This window comes from Phalacrocorax carbo, chromosome 1 (assembly GCF_963921805.1).
Source record: "Phalacrocorax carbo chromosome 1, bPhaCar2.1, whole genome shotgun sequence".
In the NCBI taxonomy this organism is placed as follows: Eukaryota; Metazoa; Chordata; class Aves; order Suliformes; family Phalacrocoracidae; genus Phalacrocorax; species Phalacrocorax carbo.
The window spans coordinates 709960-722387 of NC_087513.1; the positions used below are offsets into that span (position 1 = coordinate 709960).

The following is a 12428-nucleotide window of genomic DNA, read 5'->3' on the forward strand; positions in this document are numbered from 1 at the left end:
ATCTGGGCACCCCCTGCCCTCTGTCCTGGGATGGATCTGGGCACCCCCTGCCCCCTGTCCTGGGATGGATCCGGGCACCCCCTGCCCTCTGTCCTGGGATGGATCCGGGCACCCCCTGCCCCTGTCCTGGGATGGATCCGGGCACCCCCTGCCCTCTGTCCTGGGCTGGATCCGGGCACCCCCTGCCCTCTGTGCTGGGATGGATCCGGGCACCCCCTGCCCTCTGTCCTGGGATGGATCCGGGCACCGCCTGCCCTCAGTCCTGGGATGGATCTGGGCACCCCCTGCCTCTGTGCTGGGATGGATCCGGGCACCCCCTGCCCTCTGTCCTGGGATGGATCCGGGCACCCCCTGCCCTCAGTCCTGCGATGGATCCGGGCACCCCCTGCCCTCTGTCCTGGGATGGATCCGGGCACCCCCTGCCCTCTGTCCTGGGATGGATCCGGGCACCCCCTGCCCTCTGTCCTGGGATGGATCTGGGCACCCCCTGCCCTCTGTCCTGGGATGGATCTGGGCACCCCCTGCCCTCTGTCCTGGGATGGATCCGGGCACCCCCTGCCTCTGTCCTGGGATGGATCTGGGCACCCCCTGCCCTCTGTCCTGGGATGGATCCGGGCACCCCCTGCCCTCAGTCCTGGGATGGATCCGGGCACCCCCTGCCTCTGTCCTGGGATGGATCTGGGCACCCCCTGCCCCCCTGTCTGTGGGGGCCCTCCGAGCCCTGTTGCCCAGCTGGGCAGGTACCCCCCGAGCAGCCCCTGCAGCCCGAGCTCTGGCTGTTCCTCCCCGTGCCGGGGCAGCCTGCACTGGTGCGGCAGCACGCCAGCACCCTTCTTTGCATGTGCCTGGGGCTGGGGCGCTGACGCCGCCCGGGTGCCAGCACGTGGCCGCGGTGGCTTTGGGGCCGCGTGAGCGGGTGCTGGGGGACATGCTGCTCCTGCTGCTCCCGAGTGAAAACAGGGCACGTGGGGCCGGGGAAGCTCTTTTCATCTCGACCAGACTCACCCCCCGGCCTCGGCGCTGGCACCTGAGCGCAGATGCCCCTTCGCGGGGTGACGACGAAAGCAGAGCCGGGGCCTCCCTACCGCGGGCGCCCCATCAAAGGGAGCAGCGGGGGCCACGCGTCGCTGAGCCGCCCGCGTGCGTCGATGGGGCCCGGCTGCGTCGGCCCTGTTTGCTTTGGGGCAGGGATGACATTTTGGGTGGCTCACAGAGTGCTTCGCTACCCACCCCTCCCTGCCTGCCCGGGGATAAAATCCCCCGGGGCTGCTGCCCAGCTCCCCGGAGGGTCCGAGCCAGCGCCCGCTGCCGTGCCGAGCTCCTGAGGGGACGCAGGTGAGTCCCTGCTGCACTGCAGGGAAGGGGCTGCTCTCCTGTGTCAGGGTGCCCTGGCTGCAGGGCATCCCCCGCCTCAGCCTGCAGCCAGAGCAGCCCAGGAGAACCTGCACCCTGTGCCTGGCATCCCTGCACCCCTGTGTGCCTGCACCCTGCACCCCTGTGTGCCTGCACCCTTGTACCCTGCACCCTGCATCCCTGCATCCCTGTGTGCCTGCACCCTGCATCCCTGCACCCTGCATCCCTGCACCCCTGTGTGCCTGCACCCCTGTGTGCCTGCACCCTTGTACCCTGCACCCTGCATCCCTGTGTGCCTGCACCCTGCATCCCTGCACCCTGCATCCCTGCACCTGTGTGCCTGCACCCCTGTGTGCCTGCACCCTTGTACCCTGCACCCTGCATCCCTGTGTGCCTGCACCCTGCATCCCTGCACCCTGCATCCCTGCACCTGTGTGCCTGCACCCTTGTACCCTGCACCCTGCACCCCTGCATCCCTGTGTGCCTGCACCCTTGTACCCTGCACCCCACACCCTGCAACCTTGCACATAACACTCTGCACCCTGCATCCCTGTAACCCTGCACTCCTGCAACCTGCATCCCTGCACCCCAGCATCCCTGCACCTCTGCATGCCCCACCCTGTGTCTGTGCACCCTGCATCTTGCACCCCTGGCTGCCTGCACCCCTGTGCCCTGCATCCCAGCACTGCTACACCACACATCATGCCTCCTGCATCCCTGCACGCCACACCCCTGCACCTAACACTCTGCATCCTGTACCCCTGCATCCCTGTAACCCTGCACCCTGCAACCCCGCACCCACACCCTCCCTCGCCCTGCACCCTGACTCCCTGCATCCACATGCCCTGCACCCCACACCCTGCACCCTTGCATCCCTGTAACCCTGTACCCTGAATCCCTCTCTTTTGCACCCCTGCTCACCGCATTCCTGCACCCCCCACGGCTCAGCCTGGCAGCAGGAGAGCCAGGCAGGGGGCTCAGGCACCCATGGAGGGGGGGTTCAGCAGGGAGCTGAACACCCCCCATCCTGCTGCCGTCCCTCCGCAGGGAAGGGACAGATGGGACCGACGAGGACGCTGAGGCTCGGCCTGCTGGGCTGCCTGCTGCTCGTCCCCTGGCTGCGCGGTGAGTGCCGGGGTGGGGGGACACGGCGGCGCCCCCCGCTCCTCCCCGCTGCCTGACCCCCCGCCTTCCCCACAGGGCAGGAGCTGGCCACCTGCGCCTGGGGCTGGGTGCCCTCCGAGGAGGGGTGCTACGGCTTCTTCCCCCGGGAGCTGAGCTGGAGAAGGGCAGAGGTGAGGCGGTCAGGGGAGCAAGGGGATGAGGGTTTGGGGGTGACCTCCCATGGGGCACCCCATGGCCACAGTGTCCCGTGGCACTCAGCAGGGAGGCGGGCTTCGGTGGTCCCTGCTGGGGCTGTGCTTTGGGGTGCCGGTGCCACCCGGGATGGGGGTGGTCCTCTCCGAGGAGGTCCTGGCCCTGTGCGGGACCAGCTGCCACCACGGTGGCACCATGGCCACGCTGTGCCAAGGGAGAGCATCCAGCTGTGCCGGGCACCGCGTGTGCCCACGCGCCGGCAGCCCCGGTCCTGCCATCCTCATCCTCCGCGGAGACGGCGGTCGGGCGCCGGGGGTTGGGATCGGGGACTGGGACTGGGACTGGGGAGAGGGTCCGGTGTCACCCTCCCGTCCCCGCCGCAGGCCTTTTGCCAGCGCTTCGGGGCGGGCACCCACCTGGCCTCGGTGCACAGCGCGGAGGAGCACCAGGCCATCGCCACCCTGCTCTCCTCCCGCTCCGGCAATGACAGTGAGGAGGAGGAGGCCAGGGACGATGGCATCTGGATCGGCCTCCACCGTCCCCTGGGGGTGAGTGCGGCCCCGGGACAGAGCTGGGACCCTCCCGGGACCCCCGGGACCCGCTCCCAGCAGCCCCAAACTGGTCTGGTGGCACGAGCTGGGGGTCACGGAGTCATTCCCTGCCGCAGAGCCGCCGCTGGCAGTGGTCGGACAGCTCAGAGGTGGACTATGGCTCCTGGCACCGGCAGCCCAGCTCCAGGAGGAGAGCCTGCGTCGCGCTGCAGGACTCCGCTGGTGAGCACGGCCACACCAGTGGCACTGGGGACCCGGCCATCAGGTGGTCCCAGCCACCAGCATCCCCCGCCACCAGCATCTCCCACCATGAGGGTCCCCAGTTACCGGTATCTCTGGCCATCAGGGTCTCCGGCCACCAGCATCCTTGGCCACTGGTGTCCCTCGCCACCGGCAGCCCTGGTCACCCACAGCACAGGCTGACCCCCACGGCGCCTGCCAGCTCATGGCTGGGGCAGCCCTCGGTGGTGGGTGGCACCCGGGTGTGCACGCACACACGGACACTGTGCACACACGGACACACGCACACGCGTGCTGTGCAGGCGCCCACACAGGCATACGCGCCCTGTGCACATGTGTGGCACACGTGTGCATGGGTGCACACTGCATGCACACGCACGCTGCGCGCACACCTCTGCACAACGCACACGCACACACACACACCTTGCACACACGTGTGCTCTGCACCTGCACAAACACACACACACACACACACGCAGCCTGTGAGCCCCGGGGCTGGCTGCGCTCCCGGCAGCGGGGCCGCAGGGGGGCCGTGACAGGGGTGCCGGGGTCTCACGGCTTCTTTCCCTTCCAGATTTCATGACGTGGTACAGTGACGCCTGCGCCGACAGAAAACCCTTCATCTGCAAGTCCGCCGCCTAGAACCGGGGGCAGCCCCCCAGTGCCAGCCCCGCCGCCCTCCCTGCCTGTGCCCCCCACTGGACACCCCCACCAGCCTCCCTCCCTGACCCCTCCCACCCACCACCTCTGCCCGACCCCCCTGCCCACCCCCCCTGCCTGCCATCCCTACCTGTCCCCCTGCCCACTATGGCCACCAGCCGCAGTAAAGGTCCCTGAACCCACCCTGGTCTGCGCATCATTTGTCCTCGCTGCCCGGATTGGGCTCCCATGCTGACCCACAGCGCCGTGGGGCTGGGGACGGAGGGACCCAAGCATCCCCGTGTTCACGGGGTGCCAGGGTCACCCGGCCACCGATCACCCTGGGGTGCAGGGACGGGGCCCAGGATGGGGAGAGGGACAGTGTCCAGGCGACCCCAGGCAGGGAGAACTGCTGGAGGAGGGCTGGGGCTGGCGGAGCGAGCCCTGCAGCACACCCCCTGGGACCCCCGTAGCCCCCTTGGGACGCCCACGGCCTCCGGAAGGTCCCCATCACCCCAGCGGGGCTCCTGTGGTCCCAGAGGGATCCCATGTTCCATGTGGGACCTCTGCGATCCCCAAGAGTCCCCCATGGACTTAGGGAGAACCCCCACGGACCCAAGCGGATCCCCATCGTCACAGCGGGATCCCATGGCCCCTGCGGGATCCCCCACAGCTCTTGTGGAACCCTGGTGCTTCCTTTAGGACCCCCATGGGACCCCCATAGCCCGCATGGGACCACTATGGCCCCCCCCATGGCCCATGTGGGATACCCATTGCCCCCAGCATAACCCCCCAACCCCACAGACCCCCTGTGGCTCCATGGGACCCCTGTGCCTCTGGTACCTGTCTGTCCTACAGATGACTCCTGCAGCAGCTGCCTGCGTCCCCCATGTGCCCATGCCCTGCCTGCGCATCCCTGTCCTGTCCCTGTCCCCAAGTCCCCACATCCCCAAGTCCCCGTCCCCATGTCCCCATGTCCCTCGTCCCCCCGTCCCCTCGTCCCCATCCCTGTCCCCTGGCTTCCCAGCACAGTTTGTTGTGCAGCTGCCATAGTAACTGGGGGAGGAGAGCCCGGCCAGAACTCGGCACTGCTCAGGGTAAGGGGGCCCAGCCCTGCCAGGACCTCCGCCCCCGGAGGCTGGGGGTGCACCCCTGGGGTCGCAGGGGCTGCATCCATGTGGTATTGGGGGCTGTATATACGGGGTGCTGGGGGCTGTATCTATGGGGTGCTGGAGCTACTTCCCTGGGCTGCTGAGGGGCTGTACCCCTGGGGTGCTGGGGACTGCACCCCTGGGGTGCTGGGGTTTCTCCCCTGGGACTGTCAAGGCTGTTCTCCCCGGGGTGCTGAGCAGGGGGGGTGGTGGGTGCAGACCCCCAGAGCTCCCCGGGTGCCACCATGCTGCCAGCTGCTTGCCCGCAGACAGCTGCTGGTGCCCAGGCGGCAGACCCCCACCCCCTCGGAGGGGACCCCATGGCTGGCACCGGAGGGCAGCGGGACAGGGGTCGGGGTGTCGGGGCTGAGGGGCTGCGCTTGCTCCCACAGGGCCCACCATGTCGGCCAACGTCTGGGTGGGCAGCTGGAGGCCCCACCGCCCACGGGGCCCCATCGCGGCTCTCTACAGTAGCCCCGGACCCAAGTACGGGCTCCCCACCAACGTCGGTGAGTTGGGGCCACAGGGGGCTGGGGGGGCTGTGGTGCCGGTGATACATCGGGGAGCCGGGGGGCTGGGGGTCCCGCATGCCACTGAGCCCCCTACCCTCACAGGCTACCATCTGCACGACCCCTCCCGCGGCCGTGCTCCCGCTTACAGCTTCGGGGTGCGCACAGGGGGGCGGCAGGAGGACCGCTCCCCGGGACCAGCATACATGCTGCCCCCCGGGACCACCGCCAAGGGCAAGGACGGGACCCCCGCTTTCTCCATCTATGGCCGCCCCCGTGACCTGCCGCCCATCCGCACCCCTGGGCCAGGTGAGGAGGGGGCTGGGAATCCCAGGGGGCGGCAGGGCCGGGGACCACCCCCCAGCCGTGCTCATGGCCCAGACCCCCCCCTGCTCCCCCCAGGCTGCTACTCCCCGGAGAGGGCCGGCAGGTTGGCCTTCCCCTCCGCGCCCGCCTGCTCCCTCCGCTCGCGCACCAGGCACGGCACCAGCCACCAGACGCCGGGTAGGAGAGACGGGGGCTGCGCTGGGCCCCCCATCACCCCACCAGGCTGGACTGAGCCCCCCATCACCCCTGGGCTGGGCTCCCCCATTGTCCCTGGTCTGAGCCCCCCATCATCCCCAGGCTGGGCCCCCCCATCGTCCCTGGGCTGGGACCCCCCATCACCCCTGGGCTGAGCCCCCCCATCATCCCCAGGCTGGGACCCCCCATCACCCCTGGACTGGGCCTCCCATCACCCCTGGACTGAGCCCCCCATCATCCCTGGACTGAGCCCCCCCACCTCCCCCAGGCGAAGCCCCCCCCCATCACCCCTGTCTGACCCCTCCCTCCCCACCTCCCCCAAGGGGGTAAACCCCACCCCGCCCCACTGCACCCCAGCCCCCCAGCAGGGCCCGCCTGAGCCCCGCTCCCCCCAGGCCCTGCTGCCTATGGGCTGCCCCCCATGCTGGGTCCCCGCGTGGTGAGCAAGAGCTCGGCCCCCAACTACTCCATTCCGGGGCGCAGCAACGTCGGCGCCTTCTACGAGGACCTGTGCAAGGTGAGGTGTGGGGGGCTGGGGGGCTGGGGGGCTGAGGGGCCGGGGGGCACGTCACCGCACCCTCTGCCCGCAGACGCCGGGGCCCTGCAGCTACCGCGTGGTGGACGCCGACGTCTACAAGCGGCGGGCGCCGCAGTACAGCATGCTGGCGCGCAACCCCCTCCCCGGGGACAACACCACCAAGCCGGGACCCGGCGCCTACAGCCCCGAGCAGGTGAGGGGGTGACCGCAGTCCCCCCAGCACGGGCAGGGTGGGTTGGGGGTCCCAGCCGTGAGACCCCTGGCCCTCACCGCCGCCGCCTCTCCCACCCAGCAGGGCCGGCAGCAGGGGCTGACCTTCGGGATCCGGCACTCGGAGTACCTGACTCCCCTCATCGTGGATGTGCCCGACTAGGGGGGCGCGGGGCCGCCGCGGGGCCGCGGGCAACGGCCGATGCCAAAAGATTGATGCCTTCAGCCACAGTTGCTCTCCGGCTCTCCTCGTGTCCGCCGCGTCGCCCGGCCGGGGCTGCCACATCCCGCTCCGCCCCGGGTTGGGCAGCACCACCCGGACACCTTGGACATCCCGGGGGGGTTGGGGACCGCTGGCCCCCCACAAGCTGCCCTTTCCCGGCCCATGCCCTTCTCTCCTCAGAGGCAACCCTGGCCACGGAGGGGGGAAGCAGCGCTGAGCTCTGGCCCCACAGCCCCATGGCCAGGGCGGTGCATGTCAGGGACGGTGGATGCGCTGCCCATGCGGGTACCGGCCCTCTCCCTGCCCAGTGCACCCAGCTGGCTCTTTCTGTCTGGCCATGCTGTCCCCTTCCCCATCCCATCCCATCCCATCCCCGCCTGCCCGGCCGTGCCCCCCAAGCAGTGGGGCTCTGCCACTGGCACTCCCCGTCCCGCTCCCAGTCCCAGCCAGACAAAGGGCAGAGGATGGCAGTGAACCTCAGCCAGGGCAGGGCTGTTGCCACCGTCCCACGGTACTGCCGGGTGCTGGCGCTCTGCCCACCGTGCCACAGCCCTGCGGCAGCACCAGCACTGCCACCCACACCTCCCCCAGTGACCCCCGCCGTGCCTGTCCCGCTGCTGCCCGGGCCTGGCTCTGGCCACGGGCCCCCGTGTCGGGTACTCGGCCGCTCTGGTGGCACCAGAGCCCTCACTCAGCCCCTCGGCGGGCGCCTGCCCAGACCCCTGCCCTGTCCCCCGCCCCGGGGCTGGGGAGACACATTGTCACCTGGACGCCACGCAGGACCTCGGAGCTGCATGGGGGGCACTGGCCAGGGAGGGGTCTCTCACTGGCAAAGTGCCGTGGGACACCCCCCGTGCTGAGGGCACCATGGGTGCCACATGTGCCACGGGTGCTGTGGGTGCTGCGGGAGGGGATGCCGAAGGCTGTGCAGGTGCAAGGCAGGGGTGGCCATGCAGAGACCCTGGGCATCACCTGGGGCTGCCCCATGGGGAATTGGGGGACCGAGGAGGGGGCCCGCTGCCACCCACCCACTCCAGCCTCTCCTTCACTCGCTGCCCTGAGGACAGAGTCCAGTGCGGGAGACGCCTCCTCACCACAGGCACGGGGCCAGGCAAGGCTGGCTGCGAGGAGACAGGGATGGCTGCCCACGCTTCCCTCCCGGCCCTCATCCGCAAGAAGCGGGATGGCGAGCGGCTGGAGGAAGAGGAGATCCAGAGCTTCGTGCGCGGTGTGACGGAGGGCACCGCGCAGCAGGGCCAGATCGGTGGGCGCACGGCAGGGTGGGGGACACATTGAGGGGACGGGGATGGGCGGGAGGCAGAAGTGGGGGTCGTGGGAGCGGGACGTGGCAGGGGACACTGCCGGGGGCACAGTGGGGGCTGCGGCGCAGGGACGTGGTGGGGAACACGGGGGAGGCATGGCCGGGATGGAGCTGGGGGAGACACGCGCATTGCCAGGGGACCTGGCACGGGGTCATGGCAAAGGCCGGCGGAGCGTGACACACAGGGAGACGTGGCAGGGCGGAGGCCCCTGGCAGCAGTGGGCTGTGGGGGCCCGGCAGAAAGCGGCGGGTGGGACGGCAAGTTCAGCCCCGGGGACGCGGCAAGGGGTCGTGGCAGGGGGATGCAGCCGGGGACCGCCCCGGTGGGACGAAAGAAACCCTTGGAGCGGGGTGGGATGGGGATGTCAGGGCTGCAGGGCCCTCGGGTGGGGTCCTGGGGAGGGGACCGGGGGGGTCACCCCACTGCTGCGCCCCCCAGGTGCCATGCTGATGGCCATCCGGCTGCGTGGCATGGACGCGGCAGAGACGCTGGCGCTGTCGCGGGCCATGGCAGCCTCGGGCCGGACACTGGCATGGCCCCCCGCCTGGCAGGGGCTGGTGGTGGACAAGCACTCAACGGGCGGCGTGGGGGACAAGGTCAGCCTGGCCCTGGCCCCCGCCCTGGCCGCCTGTGGCTGCAAGGTGAGCGGGGGGCACTGGGCGGGGGCCGGCGGGGCAGGGCGAGGGTCCCCAGCTCCCTGCACCCACCTGCCCGCACCCGCAGGTGCCCATGATCAGTGGCCGGGGCCTGGGCCACACCGGGGGCACGCTGGACAAGCTGGAGGCCATCCCCGGCTTCTGCGTCTCCCAGAGCCCCGAGCAGGTGAGGGATGGGGACTGGGATGCGGCCACCCCACCGGCACCCCACCGGCACAGCGGGCTGGAGGGGACCGGCGGGGTGGAGGGGTGTGGGTGGTGGTGGGATGCAGGAGTCCGATGGGACATGGGGCTCCGATGGGACATGGGATGCCAATGGGAGGTGGGATCCCAGTGGGATGAGGGATGCTGAGGGCAGGCAGGATGCGGGGGTTGTGGGATGTTGAGGGGTGTGGGATGCTGGGGGGTGCGGGATGCCAAGGGAAGGGGGGATGCAGGGGGGTGCAGGATGCTGAGGGGAGCGGGATGCTGAGGGGAGGCAGGATGCAAGGGGGTGCGGGATGCCGAGGTGTGCAGGATGCTGAGGGGAGGCAAGGATACAGAGGGGTGCAGGATGTTGAGGGATGTGGGATGCTGGGGGGTGCAGGATGCCGGGTGGAGGCAGGATACAGGGGGGTGCGGGATGCTGGGGGATGAGGGATGCCGGGGGATGCGGGATGCTGAGGGGTGCGGGATGCTGGGGGATGAGCGATGCTGAGGGGAGGTGGGATGAAGAGCGGTGCAGGATGTTGAGGGGTGCGGGATGCTGAGGTGCACGGGAGGCTGGGGGGTGTGGGACGTGGTTGGGAGGTGGGATGCCAGGGGGTGCGGGACGCCGGGGGGATGCAGCACACCGACGGCCCTGCAGATGCGGAGCATCCTGGAGCGGGTGGGCTGCTGCATCGTGGGGCAGAGCGAGGAGCTGGCGCCGGCTGACCGGGTGCTGTACAGCCTGCGGGACGTCACTGCCACCGTTGACAGCCTGCCCCTCATCACCGGTACAGGGGGCCGGGGGGGTCCCCAGCTCCTTGAGCGGCTGGGGAGGGGGCCTGCAGCGGGGAAGGGGCAGTGGGTGCCAACGAGGCTCCCCTGGCCCAGCCTCCATCCTGAGCAAGAAGGCAGCAGAGCAGCTCTCGGCGCTGGTGCTGGACGTCAAGTTTGGGAGCGCGGCCCTGTACCCCACGCAGGAGAGCGCGCGGGAGCTGGCCCAGAGCCTGGTGAGCCCCCGGCCACCCCCCCCCGCACCCCCCTCGGCCCCCGGGGACAGCCCCTGCCCACTGGTGACCCCACACAGGTGGCGGTGGGCGAGCGGCTGGGCATCCGCACGGCGGCCGTGCTGAGCCGCATGGACGAGCCCGTGGGCCGCTGCGTGGGCAACTCGCTGGAGGTGCTGGAGGCCCTGGAGTGCCTGGATGGGGGGGGGCCCCCCGACCTGCGCGAGCTGGTCACCACCCTGGGTCAGCCACGCGACGGGGATGGGGACGCGGCATGGCCTGGGGCCCCCAACGAGTGCCCTGCTACCCCACAGCCTGGGGGGTCCCCCTGCATTACCCCCACCCCAGGCAGCCCTGCCCCTGTCCCCCCGGGGTCCTGTCCCATGTCCCCATCCTCAAATCTGCCCCCCTGCCCATCCCCCTGTCCCTGCGCCCCCAAGGCTGTGTCCCATGTCCCCTTCCCCTTCTCCAGATCTGCCCCCCTGCCCATCCCCCCGGGGTCCTGTCCCATGCCCCCGTCCCCGTATCTGCCACCCTGCCCATCCCCCAGCCCCTGTGCCCCCAGGGTCCTGTCCCACATCCCCTTCCCCAGATCTGCCCCCCTGCCTGGCCCTCCATCCCCCTCAACACCCTACCCCATGATGCCAACCCCCCAGTGCTCCCAGCCCCCTCTCAGCCCCTCAGGGGCGTCCCCAGAGCTCTCCCAACCCCCATGCCCCGGGCAGAGGTGCGGGAGGGTGGTGGCAGGGGTGGGGTGGTGACCCCATGAGCAGGGGTCCCAGCCCGTGCCCTGCAGGTGGGCTGCTGCTGTGGCAGTGCGGGCTGGCCGGGGCAGCGGAACAGGCCAGCGAGCGGCTGGGCCGGGCGCTGGACGACGGCTCGGCCCTGCGCACCTTCGAGGCCATGCTGGGGGCGCAGGGGGTGCCCCCCGACACCGCCCACCGCCTCTGCAGTGGGACCCCCGCTCAGCGCCGCCAGGTCCTCGGGCAGGCGAGGCTCTGTGAGGAGCTGCCTGCGCCCTGCGGAGGTGAGTGGGGATGGGGGTACGTAGGCAGCCCCCAACCCGCAACACCCCTTGCCCTCACCCCACACTCCCCCCACGCCCACACACCTCTGGGAGGCCAAGGGCTCCCCCAGCCCCGAGTACTCTGGGGTCCCTGTGCCTCCCGTCCTGCACCCCCCTGACCCTTCCCAGGGCTGACCCAGCCCCTCCTGCCCGCTCCGATGCTCAGGGCTCCCCTGGCATATCTCCCCACCCCGGGGCCCCTGCATGCACCCCCTGTCCCAAACCCCCTATATCTGGGGCTCCCTGGATCCCTCCCTGTCCCCCCCGCCCAAGGTGCACCATATCTGGGGCTCCCCAATGGCCCCAGAGTCCCTGCCTACCTCTGCTGCCCCACACCCCCTATATGTGGGGTACCCCAACACCCCCAGGTCCCTCCCTATACCCCCTGCCCCACACCCCCTATATCTGGGGCAGCCCCTGCCCGCGGCGCCCATTTCGGGAGCTCTCCCCGGGGGTCCCGGCCCCCCGCCCACCCCCGTGCCCCCCGGCAGGCTGGGTGCAGCGGGTGGAGGCCCTGCCGCTGGCCCGCGTCCTGCACGAGCTGGGGGCCGGCCGGGAGCGGGCCGGGGACCCCATCAACCTCCGCGTGGGCGCCGAGGTGCTGGTGGACGTGGGGCAGCGCCTGCGGGAAGGTAACGGGGGGAGAGGGAGGACACAGCGGGTGGGGTGGCGGGGAGACCCCGCGACCCCCCACCCACGGCCGGCCCTGCCCGCAGGCGAGCCCTGGCTGCGGCTGCACCACGACGGGGCCCCGGGAGGGGGAGCCCTGGGGGCGGGACCCCGCCAGGCCCTGCAGGCCGCCCTGCGCCTGGCGGCGGCGCCCCCCGGCGCCCCCCCACCCCGCCTGGCTGAGGCCATCCTGCCCCCCGGGACCCCCCCCGGGGCCGCCCCCGGCCGCTGACGCCGCTCTCCCGGCCCCGGGAGCCGCCGCCTGACCC

General features: G+C 71.1%; 3 protein-coding genes across 3 annotated transcripts; all 3 read left to right on the forward strand.

Annotated features, from left to right (window-relative positions):
* The first annotated feature begins 1201 nt into the window (after positions 1-1201).
* Positions 1202-4291, forward strand: LOC135311566 (struthiocalcin-2-like). The gene is made up of 6 exons (XM_064441352.1): positions 1202-1335; positions 2401-2478; positions 2554-2648; positions 3054-3218; positions 3338-3443; positions 4036-4291. The coding sequence occupies exons 2-6, from the start codon at positions 2412-2414 to the stop codon at positions 4101-4103; spliced, it is 501 nt and encodes a 166-aa protein (XP_064297422.1). The 5' UTR covers positions 1202-1335; positions 2401-2411; the 3' UTR covers positions 4104-4291.
* A 1360-nt stretch (positions 4292-5651) lies between these two features.
* Positions 5652-7193, forward strand: CIMAP1B (ciliary microtubule associated protein 1B). Its single transcript, XM_064441265.1, has 6 exons — positions 5652-5760; positions 5866-6069; positions 6163-6264; positions 6678-6799; positions 6873-7013; positions 7113-7193. Exons 1-6 carry the CDS (start codon positions 5652-5654, stop codon positions 7191-7193), a joined length of 759 nt encoding a protein of 252 aa, XP_064297335.1.
* A 1162-nt stretch (positions 7194-8355) lies between these two features.
* On the forward strand, positions 8356-12392 carry TYMP (thymidine phosphorylase). The gene is made up of 9 exons (XM_064441212.1): positions 8356-8517; positions 9014-9216; positions 9299-9397; positions 10079-10208; positions 10309-10427; positions 10505-10667; positions 11221-11451; positions 11982-12122; positions 12207-12392. Exons 1-9 carry the CDS (start codon positions 8391-8393, stop codon positions 12389-12391), a joined length of 1398 nt encoding a protein of 465 aa, XP_064297282.1. The 5' UTR covers positions 8356-8390; the 3' UTR covers position 12392.
* The last annotated feature ends 36 nt before the right edge of the window (positions 12393-12428 follow it).

Excerpts from the sequence above, each read along its gene's own strand:
- LOC135311566 (XM_064441352.1), top strand. The coding sequence starts at position 2,412 with ATGGGACCGACGAGGACGCTGAGGCTCGGCCTGCTGGGCTGCCTGCTG. Across the intron at positions 3,219-3,337 it reads GCCTCCACCGTCCCCTGGGG|AGCCGCCGCTGGCAGTGGTC; the intron begins GTGAGTGCGGCC and ends TCCCTGCCGCAG. Across the intron at positions 3,444-4,035 it reads CGCGCTGCAGGACTCCGCTG|ATTTCATGACGTGGTACAGT; the intron begins GTGAGCACGGCC and ends TTTCCCTTCCAG.
- CIMAP1B (XM_064441265.1), top strand. The coding sequence starts at position 5,652 with ATGTCGGCCAACGTCTGGGTGGGCAGCTGGAGGCCCCACCGCCCACGG. Across the intron at positions 5,761-5,865 it reads CGGGCTCCCCACCAACGTCG|GCTACCATCTGCACGACCCC; the intron begins GTGAGTTGGGGC and ends CTACCCTCACAG. Across the intron at positions 6,265-6,677 it reads CACCAGCCACCAGACGCCGG|GCCCTGCTGCCTATGGGCTG; the intron begins GTAGGAGAGACG and ends CGCTCCCCCCAG.
- TYMP (XM_064441212.1), top strand. The coding sequence starts at position 8,391 with ATGGCTGCCCACGCTTCCCTCCCGGCCCTCATCCGCAAGAAGCGGGAT. Across the intron at positions 8,518-9,013 it reads CGCGCAGCAGGGCCAGATCG|GTGCCATGCTGATGGCCATC; the intron begins GTGGGCGCACGG and ends TGCGCCCCCCAG. Across the intron at positions 10,428-10,504 it reads GGGAGCTGGCCCAGAGCCTG|GTGGCGGTGGGCGAGCGGCT; the intron begins GTGAGCCCCCGG and ends GACCCCACACAG.